This window comes from Berghia stephanieae, chromosome 9 (genome assembly GCF_034508935.2).
Source record: "Berghia stephanieae isolate SIO BIC M18660-M18661 chromosome 9, UCSD_Bste_1.3, whole genome shotgun sequence".
In the NCBI taxonomy this organism is placed as follows: domain Eukaryota; kingdom Metazoa; phylum Mollusca; class Gastropoda; order Nudibranchia; family Aeolidiidae; genus Berghia; species Berghia stephanieae.
Window position 1 is genome coordinate 43,169,328 of NC_088368.1, and position 18,431 is coordinate 43,187,758.

Consider the following 18,431-nt stretch of genomic DNA (forward strand, 5'->3'; position numbering starts at 1 on the left):
TACATGGTAAAAAATATCGTCTCCCAAAACTAACTACACTTTGACTGTTTCCCTCTCAGCCAGGGCATCCGGCCAGGACCAGGACAAAACCAAGTAATCTCATTCCAATATAAAGACAGAAAGCATGTTGGAAAACAGATATAAGGGGATAGAAGACACAGTAAGTACCTCCCTGCCCACTATGGGGGGTCAGGAATCCCACCCATATAGTATGGTAACAAATGTGAGGATTTTCCTGTAGTTGGTAAGAAGAGGATTAACCCTTTCCTTACCAACTACAGGGAAATCCTCACATTCGTTACGATACAACCAACATTTTTCTTATTCGTTAAGAGAGAGACAGAGAGAGAGAGAGAGAGAGAGGCAGAGAGAAAGAGAGAGAGAGAGAGAGAGAGAGAAAGAGAGAGAGAGAGAGAGAGGAGAGAGACAGAATGAAAGTGGGAGAACGGGAGTGGAAGGGTGCGTTTCAAAGTTATCTATATGGTTTCAAAGTTATCTATATTTAAAATGAAGGAGAGAGATAAACTAAATAAATAAATAAATACATTAAAAAATTTAAATAAGGTAATAACAAAATACACACACAAAAAAAACCCCAAAAAAAACAAACTTTATTATTCTAAAATAAAGAAAGAAAGAAAACTTATCTTGTTTGTTTGTTTATTTATTTTTAAGGGTTTTACGGCGCTTGCAACGCATTTAGGTTATATTTGCACCAGTAAAAAGGAAGAAAATGGGATAGTCGAAAGTTCTAGAATTACAATTAAAGCACCCAAGAGAGAGTGAGACAAAGGGGAATTGGGAACAAATAGGGATCAGATGTAGATTCCAAGAGCATACCACCAATGTACTTAGTCTGATATCACCTATACGTCTCACCCAGACACAAGCACAAGATCCAACAAAGAGGAATACACTCAAATGCTTACATTTCATTATACATTAAAAATAACAAATATAATAATACATAACAGAGAGATGGTTTACAAGGACAAAAATATCATCTCCCAAAATAATAACTATGCATTTGACTGTTTGCCTCCCAGCCAAGGACTCAGACCAGGTTCGGGACAAAACCAAGCAATCTCATACCAAGACAAAGACAGAAAGCATTTGAAAAACAGATGTAAGGGGATAGAAGACACGGTAAGTACCCCCCCCCCCCACTATGGGAGGTCAGGAACCCCATTTAAATGCATTATACTGTAGTTTATAATTTTTTGTTTGTTGCTTTAGGTCTCTTCCAACACAATTGAGGTTATATGAGAGACCGCTGAAACAAAAAAACAAGCAATCTAACAAAAATAGTACAAATGTAAATCAAAATCATAACCTAAAGATATCATAAGCTAAATTATAAATAACCAAGAACAAACAGACAGAAGATTTACAGAAAAAAAAATATCCCCTGTCAAAAATACAATCACAAACCAAAGAAGCAGGATAGGCTAGTAAAGAGAAGAAGAAACGACATCACTATCGGATCGTACACCCATGCGAACATCATAGGTATATGATTCAAGGGTGATGCTCCCATCCAACCACCCGCGTAGTTTATAATTAAAGAATCTCATATTCATATAGCTTGCATTGTATCATTCACAGAGAGTTTTACACAACTTTGAATGTCAGGAAAAAGGTATTAATACGGCAATGTGCAATAGAAAAATACAATCATAGAAAACTTATAATTGAAAATTGGTCATGATCGAATGAATCATAATTGTACAAAGTTCATAATACAATGAAATATTAATGACAACAATAATCGTGAAAGCAACAACGATAATAATCATACATAAGTCTCTGATAAATTATGATTTTATATTGTTTCAGATGTCATGCATTTTACTTGTCAACATTTACAAACCAGTCTACAAAATCATGAAATTAATGGAAACAATTAGATATATCCACATGACAATTTAAAGTTTAAAAGATAAAGAAATAAATGGATAAATAAATAAATAAACAAACCAACAAATAAATGAATAGATAAATAAATAAATAAAAATTAACAAGATCAAATTGAATTCAAAAATTAATCAATTAATTAATCTATTAACTATTAATAAAAGGGCCAGGATAAAACCAAGTAACCTCATTCCAAGACAAAGACAGAAAACATGTTGGAAAACAGATATAAGGGGATAGAAGACACAGTATGTAACTCCCTGCCCACTATGGGAGGTCAGGAACCCCACACAGAGATAGGTGATATAAAATATTTTAAATACATAACAATCAGATAGGTGATGTATAATATTTTGAATATATAACATGAACACACACAAATACAGCGTATTGCAACAGAATTATCATGCCCAATGCCCTTCATATTATTTCTTATATTTTCTCCCCTAGAAGGCCATATGGAACTATATTTTCATTACATACAGTTCAAGTCGTCTTTTTGCATCTTTTTTTTTTTTGGTACTAACATTTTTACAAAATGAGACATTGCCTATAACCTGATACTCATTCACACCTAAGTCGAGTGAAAGAGGGGGGGGGGGAGTCATCCCTAATTTTTAAAAAATACATAAGTTTAATGGACATTCGCCAATGACGTTATCGACATAGCTTACATTCAGTTTCTATACTTATTGATGCATGAATATATCGCATACATACACACACGCACACTTATAATTTCTTCTCCCTCCCCCTTTCATTCTTTCCTTCCCTCTTCAGAAAAACAAATAATCACTAAGGAGGAGGAGGAGGAGGAGGAGGAGGAGGAGGAGGAGGCCCTTACCTACATGCAGAGATGCCAACATGGACAAAGTCATTTGGGGGACACATTTCAGCGACACTTCAGTGACAACAGAACGTCGCTTATTTACATTAAAAATATGAAATATTTTACTCACCAGAAACTCTTGTCCTGATATTAACGTCAAATCATGGAGTGTCGTCATGGTGGTCTTTTTACATCATAATTTAATCACATCATGCATAGTCCTAGTTTAATTAGTTCCAAATAAAATAATATTACGAGTCCACATTTATTTATATATATGTATACATTAGTATTTACACTATTTACAATTACAACTCCTCCATAGTTATTACTCCTTGTTGAGAGCTCTTGCTGTGGCTGTTTTACATAGCTTCAGCAACTCTGGAGCATTTTTCCTCTCGTGACACACATCTTTTTGTTTTAGAATCATTAGGGGTTCTAGTGTCTCAACAGACATTGATGACCGAAAGTCTGTCCTGTTCTTCCTCACTGTGCTGAAGATGCGTTCACATGAGGCATTGCTGTGAGGAATGGCAAGAATCGACGTCATGACTTTGGCTAATGTGTTCAATGAAAGATGTCCTGTTGTTATATCCTTCACAGACTCTCCAAGCACCTTCCGCTTCAATCCCATTTCATCAGGCAAGTTATCTGGTAATTCACAACATTGATATTCTACAAATTGCATTTGCAACTCGTATTTAGTTGCATCCTGTGGTAAAATGGTTGGAAATTTACTTTAAAAATATTCCAACTGTTTCCATGCGGCTGTTTGCCTCACATTGATGTCAGCCACCTCAGCATTCTTTAAATAAATAGCTTCCATTTGTCCATTCTTTAAAAGGTAAGTAATGGCAGTTTGTAAACATTTCTTTATAGTATAGATGAATAAAATAAAATTGTTGTACCTTCTCCTTATTCAATTTCTCCAGACTCTTCTTTGTCCCCTCCCCAATAACAAGATCACCATTTGATCTTTTGTTGTACTGTGACTTGTAGTCAACATCTGTAACTCCCTTGTGGGTAAGAGCACATGGTTTTAGCCCCATTGTCATAAGAGTTCAAATGAAGCGCTGTACCAGACGGAGTTGGACATGAACCATTGAAGATTCCGACTGAAGTTGAATATTCACTTTGTCAAATTCAGAAAGGATAAATGAAAGGTAGTGGATATAAGCCTTCATTGTTCTTGACTTCAGGTTGTCCAACACTTTTTTTTCCTATCCTGTTTATTCTCCTGCATCTATCTCCTTTGCCTGCTCTGTAGTGCTGTTACATTCTTCCTCATAAAATCCATCCAGTGCAGGCCATTGCTCCAGAACCCAGAGGCATGTCTTTGACAGTGAAAGCCAACGTGTCGGGGCATGTTTACAGAGCTCTGATGGCTTCACTCCACATTCTTCCTGGAAATTTTAAAAGTTTTTCACTCTACTGGCACTCTTCTCGATATAATAATAAATGTCAATGAAAAATTGCTCAACATTGACTGGCAACTGTTTGGCTGCCCACTCTGCAGCAAGATGGAGCCTATGACAAATACACCCTGTACTGATGAGATTAGAATTGTACTTCAGAAGTTCACCATAACATCCAGTCTTTTTACCTACCATGACATTAGCATTATCACTGGTGAAAGCCAAACAATTATCCAAGCTGATGTCCTTTGACTTTAATTCCCCTACAATTGCCTCCGCTATTTTTACTCCAGTGTTTTTACCCTCCACTTCAATGATAGACAATAAGGAAGTAACAATATTTCCATCCATGGCCAATCGAACAATGATGGGGTACAATTTGTCATTTCTATCATTGCAGACCTGCCAACCTTCCCAGGATGAAAAGTGTATTCCATGACCCTAAAAAGTGTATTTTTAGAAGAAAAAAAAAGTGTATTTTGTCCGCACATGTGGAAAAAAAGTGCGCACTAAACAAAAATTTATAAAAAATGTATATTATAATATATTTATATTTATATAATATTTATTTAATCCCAAATCAAATAAACTTTCATCTTCATCATTCAAGCAATCTCTAGTGATTACAAAATTATCGATTTATCGAGAAACTAAAACTTAATGGCTATTTAAAATTAGCATAAGGCTCAGAAATTGCAATATCAAAAGGAAATTGCTTTCGAAACACTCAAAGAAATGATCAACAGACCCTTAACATGTTGGTAGTATTGATGCTAGTGTCAGTGGAAGAAATGTTGGTTGTTGTAGCGATGGTGCTCTATAGGTGGTGGTGGTGATGATGATGAAGCTGTGGTGGCAGTGGTGGTAGAAGTGATGTGGTGGTAGTTGTGGCAGTGACAATGCTGTGATGGCAGTTGTAGAAGTGGTGATGTCATGATGTTGATGGTAAGAGATGCTGATGAAGTTGTGATGGTGATATCTGCTAGCCCAGTACATCATTTATGAGAAAGTTTTGAGATAAAATAACTGGGAGAGTGGTCTTCAATTCAATAGATGACAATTTGCAACAGTAGCAAGATATTTTCCATATGTGTTATCTAATGATCCATCCTCTTTCTCTCTCTCTCTTTTTTTTTTTTGAGCATTCACTACTACTACTCCTCCTACTACTACTACTACTATTACTTCCATATACTACTAATACTATTACTTTGGTCAAATGATGGGAAATTTGCAAAGTATGTAATATGCAGAGAAAAGTTAAATACTTTTAAAATGGTTCTAAAAAATTCATTTTGAACCAAATACCGTTCCTAAAGCTGCCCACTTTGTAATTCAAGACTCGTACAAAATAATAAAGAAAAAAAAACGATCATTATAAATTTTATAAATCAAAAAAGAGTAATTTAGTTATAATAAAGGGAAATAGCCCATTTATGTTTAAGTTAATTAGCAATACGTTTTCAATTGAAGGCTTCATAGTCAAAGATGTTGGTTCAATTAAATTTTCAATTAGAATTTTGTATTTAATAAGTGGCAAAAGTTTAAATGTGGCCTGAGACTATTTAAAGTATAAAACAAGCTTATGTGCATAATTCTATGCAAATCCTCAAAAATGTATGAGAAAAATATAGGTGAAAACCGGCATCATATAAGCAACTGAAATGATAACTATAGTATTAAATGTGATGCATCATTCATTCAGAAACACAGTCAACAGTTGGTGTACGACACGTGTGTATCATCAATGCATCAAATGTATCATCAATATCATTCACATCACACATCTTTAAAAAAATCACGCAAATCGTATCTGCGTATTCGGGGTCCAAAAATCGTACTAAAATACGATTAATCGTACCGGTTGGCAGGTCTGTCATTGCTTGCATCTGTGGCAATTGAAAATGTTCCTGTTTTCATCGATGCAACCAACATGGACGTCTCCTGACTTGCCATTTCCTTCACAATGTGAGTTTACTTGGTTCTGACACATATTTTTCTATAATCTCCCTAGCAGACACAGACTTATTTAAAAACATTGCCTTAAATAGTTTTCCCACATGATCAGCAGCCGCTAACGGAATATTGTGCTCCACTAAAAATCCAGAGAACATCACTTCGGCATCCGTCACCGACTCCACACTCTTAGCATTGACGAATGAAGACACAGACTTAACACTACTCACTGATTTAGCATTTTTAATAAGCTTAGGTCCATTGACATGCCTAGAACAATCAATCATACCACTATTGACTAAAATGTCATTGAATCACACCGTACAGTAAATGTGACCAGGGCTTTTGGATGATTTAATGAGACCAGGAAATTTCTCAATCATCTCGGGCCGATAAAGAACCGCCTGTTTCCTCCATTTTGCTGGCGGTGTATCCATTTCAAAGCACAGTAAGAAATCGCAAACTATTACAAAGTAGAAAAGTGAATAAAGTGAAAAATCAATAAACGAATTTAACAGTAGACAAGACCACGTATGAACAGCTTCAACAATCGAATGAAAATGAAAGAAAGAACTAAGAACACATGCGCTCGTAATCAGAAACAGCAATGAAAGATTATTTTAACATTACGATAGACAATTCCCTGAATGACACGAATCCAACAAACAATGTATAGTATTTGATGTGTTTAATGAAAAAATCGATTACGGAATTGTCAAAATATAGATATTAAGGCAACTTCCTGTTGTTAGCATGCGTCCATCACCCGACATCCAGTTTTAAAATGTTATGCATCCCAGCAAAAAAAAACAAAAAAAAACTTTTTTTTAAACTTTTATTTCGCCCGTGCAACCATTTCCGTGACAAAATGGTATGTTTCCGTGTATCCGTGACTTGTAGACTATTTCCGTGACAAAATGGTATGTTTCCGTGTATCCGTGACTTGTAGACTATTTCCGTGACAAAATGGTATGTTTCCGTGTATCCGTGACTTGTAGTCTATTTCCGTGACAAAATGGTATGTTTCCGTGTATCCGTGACTTGTAGACTATTTCCGTGACAAAATGGTATGTTTCCGTGTATCCGTGACTTGTAGTCTATTTCCGTGACAAAATGGTATGTTTCCGTGTATCCGTGACTTGTAGTCTATTTCTGTGACAAAATGGTATGTTTCCGTGTATCCGTGACTTGTAGTCTATTTCCGTGACAAAATGGTATGTTTCCGTGTATCCGTGACTTGTAGTCTATTTCCGTGACAAAATGGTATGTTTCCGTGTATCCGTGACTTGTAGACTATTTCCGTGACAAAATGGTATGTTTCCGTGTATCCGTGACTTGTAGTCTATTTCTGTGACAAAATGGTATGTTTCCGTGTATCCGTGACTTGTAGTCTATTTCCGTGACAAAATGGTATGTTTCCGTGTATCCGTGACTTGTAGTCTATTTCTGTGACAAAATGGTATGTTTCCGTGTATCCGTGACTTGTCTATTTCCGTGACAAAATGGTATGTTTCCGTGTATCCGTGACTTGTAGTCTATTTCCGTGACAAAATGGTATGTTTCCGTGTATCCGTGACTTGTAGTCTATTTCCGTGACAAAATGGTATGTTTCCGTGTATCCGTGACTTGTAGTCTATTTCCATGTCCGTGTATCCGTGACTTGTAGTCTATTTCCGTGACAACATGGTATGTTTCCGTGTATCCGTGACTTGTAGTCTATTTCCATAAATTTCACGGAAGTTCTGTGACAGTTGGCAGCTCTGTACATGAAATCTGCAAGAAAAGAGAAGACGAGGGAAGCCCCCGAAGCAAACGAAGGATGTCAATAACAGAAGAGCTCTGAAAAAGGTTAGAATGAGCTGGAATGAAATGGAGAAGATGGCCCTGAGCAAAGTGATATGAATGTAGGAAGACAGTTGATGAACTAAGCGTACAATTTTAACCCTCTCCATACCAACTACAGGAAAATTGTCGCATCTGTTACGAGTAAGTCAGCGAATGGCTTAAAGCTCTCTTAAAACTGTCTTGCTTCAGTTTTGGCGTCTTGCTCGACTTTGAAAAGGACGAGTTGCATGCAGGATACAGCATCATTTTTACTGTCATGGCCGCCATCTGAAAAATAAATAAATAAATAAATAGTTCCTGTTATCCGCCAGCCAGATCTTACATATTTTTTTGTTTGTTTGTTTGTTGCTTTAGGTCTCTTCCAACACAATTGAGGTTATATGAGAGACCGCTGAAACAAAAAAACAAGCAATCTAACAAAAATAGTACAAATGTAAATCAAAATCATAACCTAAAGATATCATAAGCTAAATTATAAATAACCAAGAACAAACAGGCAGGAGATTTACAGAAAAAAAAATATCCCCTGTCAAAAATACAATCACAAACCAAAGAAGCAGGATAGGCTAGTAAAGAGAAGAAGAAACGACATCACTATCGGATCGTACACCCATGCGAACATCATAGGTATATGATTCAAGGGTGATGCTCCCATCCAACCACCCGCCACTATCGGATCGTACACCCATGCGAACATCATAGGTATATGATTCAAGGGTGATGCTCCCATCCAACCACCCGCCACTATCGGATCGTACACCCATGCGAACATCATAGGTATATGATTCAAGGGTGATGCTCCCATCCAACCACCCGCGATCTTACATATCAACCCAGAATTAAAAAAAACAAAACAAAAAAAAAAAAAAAACAATGGGTACCCTAGAACATTTATAGTTTGTTGATAGAATTCATTTAGAACTCATCATAGTGACGTCAATTTTGTTCCTTCAATAGACAGACACTTAGATAACCGTGCCTCTCGGACAGTCGTCATACTGTAAACATTGGCAGGGAATGGTTGACAAGCCAAACTACACAGGCTTTACTATCGATGGTATGTGTCTAAGTAAAATATTCACTGCTCTACCGCTTGATCAACAGAAACAATAGTTGGAAATTCAAATGATTATAATATGATGGAGATAATCATGTGATAACTAGTCACCCATCTGGCAGTATAAAAACAGTAACAATGATCAGAGAGAGGTCGATTTCATTCACGTTATTGTTCATAAACAACTCGGTATGTTTGTCCGGGCACATGTGAAGGTGTGTCACATATTCCATGTTTTGATTTGTCAAAAATATACTGGTCAATTAAATTATTTTTTTAAAATTGAGCTTTATAAAGAGCAATATCCACTAAATGTGCTCAAAGCGCTTTACAAGGGGACCCTGGCCAACAGCAACATTTAACATGTAGGACGGGAAATTACGCCTGTTAAGCGACATTACAATTTTTCGGACAAAGACAAAGCTGATAACAGCCAGGTACTCATTTTACACCTGAGTACGGTGAGAGAATGTGAGTAAAGAGCCTTTTCCAAGGACTCAACAATGCTCCAAGCGTGAGCTCGAACCCAGGACCTTCCGATCCAAGAGCGAGTGTCATACCACTAGACAACATAGCCGCACAAGATAAAAGTAAGCAAGCATGTCTCACAGGTGATCATGATTCAATAATAATTTGTTTTTTGTTGTTTTTTTCAATTGAGCAATTCTATAGAGTAATATCCACTATTGTTTTGTTTTTAAGGGTTTTACGGCGCTTGCAACACATTTAGGTTATATCAGCGCCAGTAAAAAGGAAGAAAATGGGATAGTAAAAAGTTCTAGAATTACAATTAAAAAGCACCCAAGAGAAAGTAAGACAAAGGGGAACTGGGAACAAATAGGGATCAGATGTAGATTCCAAGAGCATACCACCAGTGTACTTTGAGATCACCTAAATGTCTCACCCAGACACCAGCACTAAGAGGAATACACTCAAATGCTTACATTATACATTCAAAATAACAAAAATAACAATACACAACAGAGAGACGATTTACAAGGAAAAATATATCATCTCCCAAAACAATAACTAAGCATTTGACTGTTTCCCTCCCATCAAGGGCTCTGACCAGGGCAAGGACAAAACCAAGTAATCTCATTCCAAGACAAAGACAGAAAGATATTGGAAAACAGATATAAGGGGATAGAAGACACAGTAAGTACTTCCCTGCCCACTATGGGAGTAATATCCACTAAACACGCTCAAATCGTTTTACAGTCAGGTGGCACCTGTTAAGCGATATTACAATTTTCATCGACAGAAACTTCACTGTTGTTGACGATTTGGGTTTACTCTTTGTCAACAAAGCATGATGAATGAAATACTTAAGATTGACGAATGAGAGATGAGAGAATGCCGTTCATCTAAAACCCAGTCTAGAGCTATACTGTACGATTAAATAAATTACATGGTTATTATTATTATTATTATTATTATTATTATTATTATTATTATTATTATTATTATTATTATTATTATTATTATTATTATTATCATTATTATTATTATTATTATTATTATTATTATTATTATTATTATTATTATTATTAATATCACTATTATATTATGATTATTATGATTATGAGTATGATGATGATGATTATTATTGTTATTATTATTTTTATTATTATTATTATTATTATTATTATTATTATTATTATTATTATTATTATTATTATTATTATTATTATTATTATTATTATTATTACTACTATTATCATTATCATATTTTGATTATTATTATATTTTTCATTATATATTCTATTATATTATGATTATGAGTATGATGATGATTCTTATTATTATTAGTATTATTATTATTATTATTATTATTATTATTATTATTATTATTATTATTATTATTATTATTATTATTATTATCATTATCATATTTTTATTATTATTATTATTATTATTATTATTATTATTATTATTATTATTATTATTATTATTATTATTATTATTATTATTATTATTATTATTATTATTGTCATTATTACTATTCTTCTTCTTCTTCTTCTTCTTCTTCTTCTTCTTCTTCTTCTTTTCTTCTTCTTCTTCTTCTTCTTCTTCTTCTTCTTCTTCTTCTTCTTCTTATTATTATTATTATTATTATTATTATTATTATTATTATTATTATTATTATCATAATCATTATTACCATCAGGTTGGATATCCTTCTGCAAGTGATCGGCGACCAGATTTCTCAGGGTACTCTTGAAGGGAAACCCCCGTCGGTTTGGGAAGAGAATGGAAGTATCAACAACGGTACTGTGTATCATCTGAAATGGTGAAATACAGGAATTATGGTAGCAGCACGTTCAAGCTATGGGGCAGCGTGGCTCAGTGGTACGACCGAAGGGCTAGAGCTCGGGTGGTCGCTTGTTCGGATAAATAAAGGCACAGCAGTACAGTCTTTGCTTCGTACCCAAAATGTCCTGAGTTCGACTACCCGACTCGTTGTGTGGCCTTGCACTAGTCACCTCGTCTCAGCTCTTACTTTGCGGCGCTGTACTACAGCTGATGCCTGGGTTATTCCAGTACTCCGTTCATGGGTGCCAGCAGGAAGAAGTGCTGAAACCTGAAACTAAAATCTCGACACTTTGCCAAACCTGAAAATGTTCCTACTGAAAATGCGGCCTAAACTTTACTCTTATTTCATCACCGTTTTTATACCATTATCAAAACATATTGACACAATGAGGAAATTAATTTGATTTTAAAACCAAAATTTTTTACCGATGCTATTAGGTTATTTTACCCAAAACACTGAAACCGGAGGTATTTGACTTCGAGATATCGCGAAACCGGAATTCCGGCATGAACCGGAAAACTGGCAACCATGACTCCGTTGGAATAGACCATAAAGACAAATTTCCCCATGGGGATGAATAAAGGGAATTTATTTTTTAAAAGCCACTAGTCAATTTTGGCTTAGACGAAACAGTGAAATTTATCGCTCAGCGGCTCAGTTAAAATTGGCTACCATTGGGATCACGACAGGTTTGGAAAGTGAAAAAATAATTTCACGAAGGCTGTGTGAAAATACACTGGGATGTGTTCAGATATGGCAATTCTAAAAAGCGTCGCTTAGCCTTGGCAATATATCCATCATTAATATAAACAGCCCATGAGCTATGCGTAGCGCTGTGGAACATTCCTAATTACTTTACGGTCATTCACATCACTACGATTCATGAATTCTATCTTTCTACATTTCTTTCTTTCCTTTTTTAAACTATTTGAATTTGACAAATTGAATGATTCCAGTTAATTGACTGAAAATTTACAGGTCTAGTGCCAGACAAACCAAGAAAGAAATATACAAGAAAAAAAAAACATCCCAAAAAATCAGCTACCTCGACTGGGGTTCGAACCTCAGACCTTCTGATTACCGGTCAGACATGCTATCATTAATAGTAGGACGTCTGACCGGTAATCAGAAGGTCTGAGGTAGACAGATTTTTTGGAATTTATTTTATCTTGTATATTTCTTTCTTGCTTTTTCTGGCACCTTTCATACAGACTTGTTAGGGATCTTTATCTTCTTACACCAGTGCCTGCTCCCTGTTCAGATGTTTGTCAACAACGTTACTGTGTATAATCTCACGTGGCTAAAGGCCCATAAAACCAGAAATATAACCCCAGTTTCTGTTGCACGAAATGGAAATTAATTGTATAGCGCAATATCCAGTAAACATGCTCAAAGAGCTTTACAATGTGTCACCACAGCAGCAAAATAGGACGAGCCATGACATCTGTAAGGCGATATTACTATTCGTTTTAGAAAGAGACAGCATTGTTATGGGAATCAAAGCACGTTTGAGAGAATGTGACTAAGGAGCCTTTCTCAGGGATTCGGCTTTGTGTCTCTAACCCAGGACTTTCGGATTCAAATGTAAGAGCAATATCATTTGACCATATAACCGAATTGAACGTGGCAGGTCTTTCCTGGGAAGTGTCAAAGAAGAAAGCCAAGGGCAAAGACAGGTCCGGACCCTCTTAGAGCCCCTATGTTTCACAAGGAGCGAAGAAGATGAAGCCGTCGCTTTTGTAAGTTCAAGGCCTGATCATAGCCATCGTTAACTTAAAGCCTGACACTGACCAAAAGGTGACGTCAAAAGACAAGTCTTTGGCCACAAAAGAAAACAAATGGTGAGTTGTATTCATTAGGTCAACCAATGGAATCATTTGTTTCCTTGAACTCTCCTAAAGTCAACTCGCTTTCCGCTTCACAAACCTTAAAATTGATCTCAAACTATAAGTCTGAGTGGGTTCTTGTGTCAGGCTATAAATTAACGATGGCTGTGGCCTGATGTTGACCAAAAAATGATGTCAATAAAGAGAATGACGGTCATCAAATGAAAGTTTGTTTGTTTGTTTTTAAGGGTTTTACGGCGCTTGCAACACATTAAGGTCATATAAGCGCCAGTAAAAAGGAAGAAAATGGGATAGTAAACAGTTCTAGAATTACAATTAAAGCAGAAAAGAAAAGGTATGACAAAGGGGAATTGGTTCAAATAGGGAACAGATGTAGATTCCAAGAGCACACTGTCAAAGTACTTAGTTTGAGATCACCTAAAAGTCTCATCCAGACACAAGCACAGGTCACAACTAAGAGGAATACACTGAAATGTTTACAAATCATATATGTAAACTAAACATAATACAATGCATAACAGAGAGATGATTTACAAGGAAAAAAAATATCATCTCCCAAAACTCTAACTATACATTTGACTGTCTCCCTCCCAGTCAAGGAACTCCGACAAGGGTCAGGACAAAACTAAGCAATCTCATTCCAAGACAATGACAGGAAACAATTAGAAAACGGGTATGGGGGGATAGAAGACACAGCATGTACCTCCCTGCCCACTATGGGAGGTCAGGATTCCCACCCAGTCAAACGAAAGTAAAAAATGAGTTGTCGTTAGAAGTGCTCAAGTAAACAATTTACGATTCCATTGGTTGAGCTGTTGATTACAACTCACAATTTACCACCACCCCCTCACTCACTACCCTGTGATCTACATCTTCTTTTATCTGAACAAGTATGTATGAAACAAAGCAAGAATGGAAAATACTAGAAAAAAAAACCCATCCAAAATAGTCAGCACGCCTCGAGGTAGACTTAGGATTTTAGGGACTTTATATTCCTTGTATTTTTCTTTCTTGCTTTGCCTGGCACCTTTCATACACACACACTTGTTAGGGATCTTTATATTACACCAGTGCCTGTTCCCTAGTTTCTTAAATTGAATTCTTCTTTTATGACGATTTCTTTTGGCTAGTATCAGGCATTTAGTTAATGAAGGTTTCTATTAAGTCAAGTAATTCATATCCTGCTTTGAGCACATTCAGTGGATATTGCGCTATATGAAAGCTCGGTTTTTCTTTTGTCATTTCCTAAAGAGGTCAAGACTCATTACGGTGTACGTACCTTGAGAGCAGTTAAGTCACTTTCCAGGCCGTGGCCGACTAAAATGGTATCGTTGGAGACCAGGTCACGCATTACATCGTGCACCTTTCTTATCGTTGTGTCCACTCCCTCCATGTCTTCAGCTGTGATTCCACTGAATCTGAAACAATAGGGAACAAAAGAGTGATGTCACAATTCTGGTTCCTATCTCACTGGAAGTGTAAAACCAATTTACAAGAGAACTGGATACATATTTTATTATAGTGTAATTCTTCTTCTGATTTCAGAGTGATGGAATCATATTTTCTAGTCTAAATATACGTGTGGCTGATTGAGAAAACCCAGAAAGATGTGCAAATTTCATTAATTGAGAAATATATGCAGTGGTGTAGACCACATGTTTTTGATCATTTACCACTTTACATTTTCTTTCTATGTCTAATAGAACCCAAGTTATGAATTTTTGTATGAATAAAATCTGTTGCTATGGGAATCACTTTATCTTCAATTTTGGCTCATATCTCGAATCTAAGCTTGCCGTATCTTTTCCCAGGTTTTCTCAGCCACATGCCAATCGTCAATAAATGTTTTGTTTATAAGGTGTTACTGAGCTTGCAATACATTAAGGTCATATCAGCGCCAGTAAAAAGAAAGAAAACGGGATGGTAAAAAGTTTCAGAATTACAATTAAAGCACCCAAAGAAAAGGTAAGACAAAGGGGAATTAGTTCAAGTAGGAAACAGATGTAGATTCCAAGATCACACTGCTAAAGTACTTAGTTTGCGATCACCTAAAAGTCTCATCCAGACGCAAGCACAGGTCCCCACTAAGAGAACACACTCAAATATTTACAAACAATATAATATTTAAACAAAACATAAAACAGTGCATAACAGAGAGATGATTTATAAGACAAAAAATATCATCTCCAAAAAATCTAACTGTGCATTTGACTGATTCCCTCCCCACAGTAACGAAAATATCGCCTGAGCGGTAACTTAGTTCAAGTGATGACCCGAGGTTGACTGGGGTCACGCCTGCCAAGTTACGGGGAATCCCGTAGTGAGTTCAGTTACGGTGATATCGGGTGATACCAGTCGATTTATGTTCACTTTCATCTCTTTGTTATCGCTTCACAATGAGCTTAAACACAAATTTCTTTATTCTGTAATATTTATCAAGATTTCCTCTTTCCATTCATATGTCTTTTATGCCAGTGCTGTATATAATGATCGTGATATTTCAATCCTAAATAAGACTTTTTTTTCTGTAATTTATAATGCATTAATTTTTCCAATAAAAAATTAAATTCTCCATACAGAAACATAGAACAACTTTTATTCTTCCACAGTTAGAATCTATTATAAATGAACTATAAGTTGCTAAAATTCCATCTGTGCGTCAACAAAATTGAATTTATTATGATTTTTAAAATTTCATTTAGCCATGGAGGACACTCAAGAAATTCATGATAAACATTTGAATGAACTGTGTAGACTTTGTAGAAAGTCAAGAAACACAGAAAAAAAGAAAACGAATCTCAAAACATAATTGTACAGGATTTAAAACCAGATATTAATCTTTAAAACCAGATATTAATCTCATCTTTAATGTGGACATTGATAATGATGATGCTAAAAAGCCCTCAAAACTATGCGCTACAAGTGTCATGAGAGACTACGTAATTTTGAGATTTTGAGCTTTTTTAATTAGCGCAATTTTCACTAGACATGCTAAAACGCTTTAAATATGGTCCCTGACAAAAAGCAATGCCTAACCTGGAGAACTGGACATGATAATTGCATCATAATAATTACAAACAATACAAGGTTTCTTTTGTACCCACAAAGGACTGAAACAATATTTTAACCTGGGAAGTAAATTTCAAATATATACAACTGAAATGTGAAATGACTCGGACTTTATTCTAGTGTTCTTTATTGACCACGTTTGTAACCAGGGGAACTAAAAGCCGATATAATTGTGTTCATATAATATTAAGCTAAACTTATGTGAGCACCTGTTGAATATAACTTGTGTGATGAAGACATCTTGACCGGAATCCATATGCCTCTGAACCAGCAATGATCAAAGCATAACAAATCGGACAGCTGCACCAAGATGTTATCGAATATCATCAAAGAACTAAGAGCAACCCACAAATTGTGAGGGAAAGAATGAAAGGTTACTTTATTCCTCCATCGGTTAGAGCAAGTTTTGAGAGTTTCTATCGTTTTGTTTGCTTATAATAATGCAATCAATAAATTAAATTTAACAAACTATAATCGAAATTGTGCTGATATCTAAATGCAAAATATCTCAAAGACAGTAATTCTAAGGACAGAGTGTTTGGTGCCAAAATACAGATCAAAGTTTTCTCGATGTGTTGCCAATTTGTTTAAATTGGTAAAATAGACTGTGATTGTGCAAAAGCGATTGTAATTTAACCAGATATCAGTATAACAAATCTGTTGAATATCACGGGAGATAACCCATTGCACTGGTCGGGAATGTGATGGAGTGAATGACCTCTTGACCGCGGCACATGTATAGAACTAAAAGCTCGCTTATTGAACACTGTGTCCCAGTTAGTGAATCCGGCAAGGACAAAACGAAGTAATCTCATCCCAAGACAAAGACAGAAAGCATGTTGGAAAACAGATAAATGGGGATAGAAGACACAGTAAGTGCCTCCCTGTCGAACATGGGAAGTCAGGTACCCCACCCAGATCGTCAATAAAGATCATTCATTCTTGTCTGTAATCCGAAGAATCCACCTATACGCTGCTACTAAAAATGTTACGACACTTTGTTTTTGTTTTTAAGGGTTTTACAGCGCTTGCAACACATTTAGGTTATATCAGCGCCAGTAAAAAGGAAGAAAATGGGATTCCAAGAGCATACCACCAATGTACTTAGTTTGAGATCACCTATAAGTCTCATCCGGACACAAGCACAAAATCCAAAAAAAATGCCTACATTATACAGTAAAAATAACAAATATAATAATACATAACAGAGAGATGATTTCCAAGGAAAAAAATATCATCTCCCAAAACAATAACTATGCATTTGACTGTTTCTCTCCCAGCCAGGACTCCGACGAGGGCCAGGAAAAAAAAACAAGTAATCTCATTCCAAGACAAAGACAGAAAGCATGTTGGATAACAGATAAAAGACAATAGAAGATACAGTATGTACATTCCTGCCCGCTATGGGAGGTCAGGATCCCCACCCAGTTATGACAAGAGATGAAGTGAGTTTTGTTTGTTTGTTTGTTGCTTAAGGTCTCTTCCAACACAATTGAGGTTATATGAGAGACCGCTGAAACAAAAAAACAAGCAATCTAACAAAAATAGTACAAATGTAAATCAAAATCATAACCTAAAGATATCATAAGCTAAATTATAAATAACCAAGAACAAACAGGCAGAAGATTTACGGGAAAAAAAATATCCCCTGTCAAAAATACAATCACAAACCAAAGAAGCAGGATAGGCTAGTAAAGAGAAGAAGGAACGACATCACTATCGGATCGTACACCCATGCGAACATCATAGGTATATGATTCAAGGGTGATTCTCCCATCCAACCACCCGCAGATGAAGTGAGTAGAAAAGTGCCAGAAGACAATAGGGAATAAAAAATGTTCGCGGCGGTGGTGGGGTTTGAACCTGCGACCTTATTGGTACGACAACTCCTCCTGGCAGGTGAGAGCGTGGCTCTACCGTGTGAGCTATCCACGAATACAAAAATATTCGTATCAAACCCAGGTCATTTCTAGATCCCTCTCTCACCCACTTCTAGAGACCGCCGGTTCGCTCGCCACACAACCATCGCGAAGTTACTTGACCAGCAGTTAAGCTTAATAGCCAATATTCTCAACACAAACATATAACATTTTTATTCTCTATTGTCTTCTGGCACTTTTCTACTCACTTCATCTCTTGTTGTTACCAACATAAGTGCCTGCTCCACTCACTTTTCTGAATTAAA

The 18,431-nt window shown here is 35.9% G+C and overlaps 1 protein-coding gene across 4 annotated transcripts in view; it reads right to left on the reverse strand.

The window, feature by feature from the left end:
• Positions 1 to 591: 591 nt before the first annotated feature.
• LOC144980279 (RNA exonuclease 1 homolog) overlaps positions 592 to 18,431 on the reverse strand; it is a 45,867-nt gene continuing 28,027 nt past the window's right edge. For all 4 annotated transcript variants that reach the window (XM_078927912.1, XM_078927916.1, XM_078927915.1 and 1 more), the window contains exons 9-11: positions 14,457 to 14,595; positions 11,178 to 11,298; positions 592 to 8,226 (exon numbers count right to left, since the gene is read on the reverse strand). In XM_078927912.1, coding sequence (XP_078784038.1) covers positions 8,129 to 8,226; positions 11,178 to 11,298; positions 14,457 to 14,595 — 358 coding nt within the window. In that variant the 3' untranslated portion in view covers positions 592 to 8,128. The remainder of the gene's footprint in view (positions 8,227 to 11,177; positions 11,299 to 14,456; positions 14,596 to 18,431) is intronic.